The sequence below is a fragment of the Vigna umbellata genome, chromosome 1, assembly GCF_029865625.1.
Source record: "Vigna umbellata cultivar VRB3 chromosome 1, Vumbellata_1.0, whole genome shotgun sequence".
Lineage (NCBI taxonomy): Eukaryota > Viridiplantae > Streptophyta > Magnoliopsida > Fabales > Fabaceae > Vigna > Vigna umbellata.
Window position 1 is genome coordinate 16,990,417 of NC_142165.1, and position 7,868 is coordinate 16,998,284.

The 7,868-nt window shown below is 33.1% G+C and overlaps 1 protein-coding gene across 2 annotated transcripts; it reads right to left on the reverse strand.

Moving 5' to 3' along the window:
- Window positions 1–2,258: 2,258 nt before the first annotated feature.
- On the reverse strand, window positions 2,259–5,485 carry LOC124834406 (Methyltransferase MT-A70 family protein). 2 transcript variants are annotated; one of them, XM_047309085.2, is made up of 10 exons: window positions 5,171–5,485; window positions 4,842–5,073; window positions 4,543–4,682; window positions 4,318–4,351; window positions 3,756–3,831; window positions 3,236–3,413; window positions 3,047–3,136; window positions 2,851–2,950; window positions 2,567–2,743; window positions 2,259–2,446 (listed from the first exon to the last, which is right to left on the reverse strand). In XM_047309085.2, the coding sequence occupies exons 1-9, from the start codon at window positions 5,456–5,458 to the stop codon at window positions 2,595–2,597; spliced, it is 1,287 nt and encodes a 428-aa protein (XP_047165041.2). In that variant the 5' UTR covers window positions 5,459–5,485; the 3' UTR covers window positions 2,259–2,446; window positions 2,567–2,594. The 2 variants fall into 2 exon arrangements, with proteins under 2 accessions (XP_047165041.2, XP_087954416.1); XM_088098290.1 differs by lacking the exons at window positions 4,318–4,351; window positions 4,543–4,682.
- Window positions 5,486–7,868: the final 2,383 nt, after the last annotated feature.

Here is a 7,868-nt window from a genome sequence, read left to right on the forward strand (position 1 = left end):
TAAAGATAATTTCAGGCGGGGAAAATGTTCCAGTGCGGAAAAGGCTCAGTGAAGATTGTGGGTTCGATGTGCGAGCTTTGTTAGATTTAATATTTGATGAGAGATTGAACGGTTGGGATTGTTCGGCGTTGCCGATGGTTGTGAAGTGGGCCCGAGCGGAATCAGCGATGTGACGCGTGGACGTATTGCATTCCATGTGGACTGCTTTCTCTGATAAGCTAATTATTAATGGGAGTGGGACCCACAACTGAAGATCATCAATGATTCAAAACACAATGATTCATCTGTGTAAGAAAAATAAGGAATTATATTTAAATCCAAATGTATTATTACAATTCTTTATTTTTTAACTTGAAAAAAAAAAAGCAAATCAAACTCTTTTTGTTTTGTTTTATTGCATTTAAGAATATTATAAAATTAAATCAATAATTGATATTAAAAGGATAAGTGCATGTACTTACTATTAACACCAACTACTATTATTGTATTACTTTAGCTTTAAAAACTGATAAAACTATGCGTAAATTAATTAAAGATATTGTAAATGTATATCAATAACATTTAATTATATTAATTTCAGACTAAAAATATTTTTCAACTATTCTTTTGTTCAATAATTACCTTGAGGAGTTTTAAAATGGACAGAGTACGAGAAATGATTAAAATTTGAAAAGAAAATTCATAAAAAAATGGATATAGCTTCTGTTTTGTGACTTTTTCAGATAAAGTGGAAGTATTCGGACTCTGCAGAGTGCAGATTACTGTCACTTCTTACTTGCTTGTTACTTCAGCAAAGTAAAATTAAATAAGTTTGTCTTTATATTATTTATTTCCATTTACTCACTCCTTTCACCCTTCCAAATAAGAGAAAATTATTTTTCTTTTCTTCTTTGTGAATTTAAGCAACACATTTTTCAGTATATTTCTATTTTTCTCTAGTGTTTTTTTCTACTCAAACAAAACGCAACATAAAGCATTAGGTGTAGAAAACTAACAACAAAATTAATAAAAAAAATAGGTGTAAAATAAGAATTCTCTGAAACTAGAATGCATAATTCTATTTTATTTTATGGAAAAATTCATTCTAATAGAATAATATATAAAATAGTGTTCAAATATATATATGGTTAAAAAGGAATAAACGAATAGAAAAATCATACTTAATCTCAGGGTTAACCCATTATTTAGTTAGCCTTAAAATGAAAAGTAAAATCAAGCATTTTAAAATTAGTAAAACATATTACTATAATTATTATAATTGAAATATAATGTTTCTTTTCAACATATTAATTTTTTAAAATATGTTTTCAGCTCTAGATAACAAGGTGTAACTTCTTTTTCCATCAAAGAGAGGGGAAAAAAAGTATAGCTCTAAATAATACAAAAGGAAAAGAAAACAAAAAAGAAAAAATAGAAAAGATTTCATATGAAAAGAGAGATAGTCATAATAGATATGATGAAAATCTTATTTTTGTGCAAAATAAATTGGTTTACTCTTTAATACCGATTATTCTGTTAAATAATTATAAATATTTTTAAGAGCCTACAGGCACCTTACCTAGGCCAGGCCCTACTTAATAATTCACATCATGGCCATTACTTCACCTTATTTTTGCTAAAATTAGCAAGTTATTTAATTAATACTCTGCACATTGTTAACTACTACATTATTTATTTAAATTTAAATATAGATCGAATCCCAAATCTTACTTGATTTTAGTTAATCAAATTTTTTGTTTTTTTGCTTTTGTTTTAACTCATTAAATATAAGATGAAAAGAATATTAAATTGTGGTATTCTTTGAATGGAAAGAGAGATATTATGATTAGTCAAATTGATGACCCTTCAAATGTCGTCATCGATTTGGACCAAGAACGGCGAAAAGCTTTTTCTTTACCTTCTTTTTGGGAGTGTTTGAAAACTTTTCTTTTTCCATATTCTCTTTGTGTGGGTCAAAGCTGCCAAGAAGTCATGGTTCTCAATTGCAGAATGATATTTGACAACGTTTTAACGGATAGAAATAATTTTGCACCAATCACGTAATAAAACACATAAATAATGTTAAAATATTATAAAAATAATATTATTAAAGTATTATTATCCTTCTCAATTTAGATGAATCTAACTAAATCATACAGCATATTGCAGGCACGATAATTTCAAACCCTAGCATGATAAGAAAATAATTTGTACATTTTCACAAAATTTGTCACTCTAGTGAATGGACAAAATTACTATAAAACACTGGCTGCTGCATATGACATAAATAAATTGAAATTGCATTGAACTACAACTTATTGATAGTGCAGAAATGTTTAAATTAGGACTCTTTAAACAAAATCCCATCAATAAGCATTACATTATCTTAGAAATTAGAACCCGTTCCCTACCATTGTTTAAGACCAATCTCTCACAGTCGAAGCAGAGCTTCAGTATGTCTTTGTTTCTAACCGTACCCATAGAAAAGAAGGCGAAAAAAAGTGTTAGAGCCAGAAGAGATCAAGTCACACAAAATAAATATGGTAAAAATATATGCTGAAGATAAAAAAAATGAATAGATCATCACCAGGGATGGAATCTTTTTTCCTTAAGAATCATTGAACCATCTTTTTTACAAAATGTTTAGAATCTTGAAAGTAGAGGGGTTCATTTCCCCAAGCAACCCATCCTGCCAAAATCTCTCTAGCAAATAGCTCTATACATCGAGGAGGTTTGAGTCCAGGAACGTGCTCCAGTAATAAATCTGACCAATATTATGAGGAAGATGAATATGCATTCGAATCATGTCTAACTTTCAGTGCAACTGATTGTTTAGAAATTTAAAACACCACATTAGACAGACAAGGATACCTGCAATTTGGGGTTTCCTTGAGTAATCCCCAGGAATGCTCATAATCACCCGATCATTCTTCACAGGTTGAAACTCTGATAGATTATCAGTATTATTTACCTAGAAAGGTGCAAAAAGAGCACAACTGAGTGCTATGAACAGAAGGGAGTGTCTAATAGTTAGAAGGCTTAATAAATAAACATTGCAAAATCTGACCTTCCCAGGACTATATCCCAAGATCAGGCATTCATACGGCCTATGATGGAAGAGATCTAAATCACAAATCAAGGATCCGTTTTCTTTCACCTGCATTTGACAACAAATAATAACAGACATTTGGAATGACTCCATAAACTTATATGCCAATTACCAAGGAAAGGGACAGTAATTGAGTTGAGAAGTCACCTTTAACCAATAAAAAGTAGCAGCATAGCTGACTCCCCAGGTAGGAAAAAGCTCTGCCTCAATGAAACATCGTAGCTTTTCTCTGTTGGTCACCCATAAGGCTACAAGTGCTCCTTCAGTGTGAGTGAGTTGCTTTATAGGAAGGGATAAAAAATATCTGTTGGGCAAGGTTTGGTACCTACAGTAATGACATTGCGATCAAGTTCGCTTAAATAAGCTGCATTTTATGAAGCAATTTAAAATGAGTGACAGTTATTGAGTTCAACAATGAGTCACAAAGCTATCTCTGTTTATATTATATTATATATATATTATTCAATGATGGACCCTCCCCCAAATTCCTAGAAAGAACCCTCTTCGTCGATTCATTAGAGAGAAATGTATCTGAACAATAAAGATCAAATAGAAGCATGGTATATCCTTAGTCGATGCAGGGATGAGTTACTTCAATGAGACATCATATGATAAAGGAAATTCGAAAAGTTTACATCAATGAAACATAGTATGACTTTTAACATACCTTGATTTTTGGTGGGCACTAGCATTTTCCCAAGGTGGATCCACCATTATGAGGTTGAAGCCAGAATCAGCATGAGCTGCACAAATTTAATCAAACAAAAGTGCAATTAAATATTACACCCTCATTACTTGACCACCTTAACACAAAAGATACAAACTGGTTTGTGGCTGTTAAGGTCATGCAATTGCATATTATACCCTCACTACTTGACCACCTTAACACAAAAGGTACCCTTAAAAAGGCCACATAAAGAATTTCAGCAAAAATAATTTTATTTATAAGATCATACAGGAAGACCGGAAATACCTTCCATCCATCTAGCATAATTGGATTAAATTCAAGATAACTCCATTACCATGTCACGGAAGTTTTGAACATTAATTCAAAGACACGAGAAAGAAAGAGAATGACACGTTGTTAGAAAGGGTTCCCTTTTTTCATGAAGGTGATTGTGGCATAAAAGTAAACGCTGACATTGTGGTATCATGAACCAGACAGTTGCTAAGTGATACCAAGGCATGTAACAAGAAATATAAAATTGAGTTTCATATGCAACCATTACCAGGAATTAGATTGCGAATCTGTCCCAGATCAGACTTCCACATATGAAAACAAATAAATATTATAAATGTAAGATACAACAGAATTGGATCAAGATTCAAAAGTTTAATCAACTAAAAAACTAAGAAACCTCAACAAATAAAATGAACCAAAGAAGAAACCCCAGTAGATACAAACTTTGAAAAGTAAACACATTCCAACTACAGCCATGCAGGTTCTAACATACCATGTAAAAGCAACTTTCCCGAGGCATTATATAGGAATTGCTCAAAATTTGAGCCACTGCATCATCCTGGGTGTCATTAGCAACCAAATTATTAAAAGCACGGAGAACCTTCTCTACACAGCATTGCCCACTGGGAAGGTCTGAGAAATCAAAGAATTACATTTACGCAATAAGCTTTTGTTCAACAGCTAACTCCACACAATCCAACTAACAAAGACTCAAACATTATGCCAATGACAGAACTAACTCAATCTGATACTTAGGCATAGCCACCACAGACAAACACCTAGAACACTCACCATCTAAATCCTTTGGGAGCGGGTGAGGGTCAGTGTCATTGTCACTGACACGTAAACTTAGCGTTACCTCAAGCTGAGGCGCCACGTGTCCCAGGTCAACGAAAGAGCGTTGACCACCGTCACACTCCTTCGTTGAGCAACTCGATTCACTCTTCAGAGTTTTCAAAGCATTCAACACTTCAGTTGATTTCAGCAAACACTTGTGCGCCGCCAACAACAGTGGCCTCGCTTCCTGCACAAAACCCACACGTGCCAACGCAATTAATTAATTAATAAAAGTCACAAATAATAGTAATTCTAATGATAATAACAATATACTCCGTTGCTACCTGGTGACGCTGTAGAGCGATTAGCTCTCTCTCGTTCAACGGTCGAGATTCTCTCCGTTTCCGTTTCCGTTTCCTGAGAGAGGGAGTGACGGTGGAGGAGACGGCGTTCGGGGTTGTTTGGGTTTTGAAGAAACGAGAATAGTAGACTGAAGAAGAAACGCTGAAGCGGTGGTAAAAACGGTTGAGAACGCGGACGGAGTCCACGAAAACGGCGTTTGAATCATCGAAGGAGTATATACCAGATTCGTAAAACGACGAAAGTTTCTGCGATTTGTGTTCTCCTTCCATGCCCAACTCAGACTCCAGGGACCCTGCGGGTAACTGCGAGCGTGAATAAATGGGTTGGGCTTTCAAAATTGAGCTTGATGTTGGGCTCTTTAAAAATTGGACCAGGTCGACTTAATCTGCATCCTACTTTTTCCTATTACTTCTGCACCCCACTTTTACTAAATACACCCCATACTAATTAATAAGGCTTAAAATACTCAAACTAATATTAAAAACCTAATTCTATTTCATGTCTAATTTGAAATATCTTTAAAATTCAGTAATGTGAGATACGATTTTAACTTATAACTTGTGACTTGTGAAATGTACAATCTCAAGAGAACTTTATAACTAGAAACCTAGAATAATTTAAAACCAAAATTAAAAAAAAAATATCTAAAACTGTTACCACCTTGAAGCTGCACACTGTCAAAACGTACTCATAATAATATGTATTGGAATTGATATTAAAAAACCAATTTGCTGATAATTATATATATAAATAAAATACGAGTTCAATTTTTTCAAGGCAAATTAAACTTGAATTGTACTCTAAAGTGTCACAGTCCTCTTCTGAATTCTAAAACATGAGAGACATCACTAAATACGTTATGGAAAATGAGAAACCCACCAAGAAAAAACAACATCGTGACCATTACATCCTCGTTCCTAAGTCGTAACCCTTTTGGACTCTACAATTTCGCAACAACCATTTTTCCCACACTTTAATTGCACCGTATGAAAGATGGCACTATCGTGAATCCACTTGTTTTTTGTTTTGCTACCAGGTCAAATTCTTCCATCACTTTTGCATAATCATTCCACAACTTCTTGTTGTTTTTGAGTGAGTCAAGACATTGTCCCATGAATCACGATTTAGATTATGGTTTCAATTAATGTCACAGCTTAAAACGACAAATTCTTTCGTCAAAGATTCATTGTAGATTCCAGAGTGCTGTTTCTTTATGTTCAATCAAGCTTTGTTAATAACACAGCATACAGTTCATTACTACCTACAAACTAGAGTTTCCTTTTTTGCTTAATATCCTATTTTGTTCATAGTTTCGTTCGAAAATGTCAAATTAGTCCATCTTTTAAAAAATGCGTCAATTACGTCCTTACTTAATAAAATTTGCATCAATGAAATCCCTTTCGTTAAATTTGTACAAACGACGTTAAAGGATGGACTAATTTGACATTTTCGAGCGAAACTGGGGACAAAATAGGATATTAAGCCTTTTTTTTAATAGATTTTAACTTTAAAGGAATGCTTTTTTGTTTTATTTAATAGACTAAAAATTTTGTCTTTTTTTTTTCATTATTCTCATATTAATGACAGACATCTAATTGGGGATAGATAATTGATTTCTTCCAAGTTATATATGTTGTACCTGCTGTGTCATATTCTCCATCTTTTCTAAAAAAAAATTGATATTTTAAAACATAATTTTTTTTATTTTTTTTAAATATAAAAATTTATCTTTTTATAATCATTTTATTTTTATACTATGTATTAAATGAATATAAAAATGTATCATATTATCATTATTTTATTTTTTATACCAGTGAGTTAGTCATATATAACTTAATGTGTTACTTCTACTATTCCATCTAGGAAAGATAAATTTTCAGTTTTTTTAAAAATTGAAGTTAGAAATGTTGGTTTGTTTAATGTCTAGTTCATGTATTAGTTTTGAGATTATTTTTTTAAGAAAAAAGGGGTTTCTCACAAGTTATTGATGCAGTAAGAAGAACGTAACTTGTAACATCCCAAAAATACAGTAGACACCATATAATAGAATTGATTACATTTAATAGTAAAACAGTGCAGTCTTTACATAAAGATGCGAGGTTCAAAATTGTCGAACGGCTTAAAGTACAAAATTTAAGATCGCCAGCAGTATCCCAAGGTTCTAATACTAACGGTTACACAACCCGCCACTGAACTTTCAAAAGATAAATAGAAAAACTAAAGACTACCACATGTCGAGCACTCTAGGGCTCGACCTTAACCTCAACTTCGACCAGATTTGCATCTTCTAAAATTTCTTCTTCCAGCATTTCTTCAAGAGATGCACCACCATCTGCTCACATCCACACGGATGATCATTGCAAGACAAGACGAACGTACATAGACAGGAGACAACACAATGGAAAACGAAAGGGTAAGCTTATAGTATTTAATTTATACAATTTAACACATACATTTAATACTTCAATTCACACCTACAACATGTAACTTTATCATATAATTTAACATAGAAATATGTATATAAGACAGACCGTCCGGACTGTATGAACCATGTAGTTACAGGCGTCCTTGCACCCGAGTGGTGTAGTAGCCGGGATATACCTAAACAGCTGCCACTCGAGGTTAGTCCGTCGCCCATACTAAGCGATGAACGAAGAACCTCCTGCCATTCCCACACAT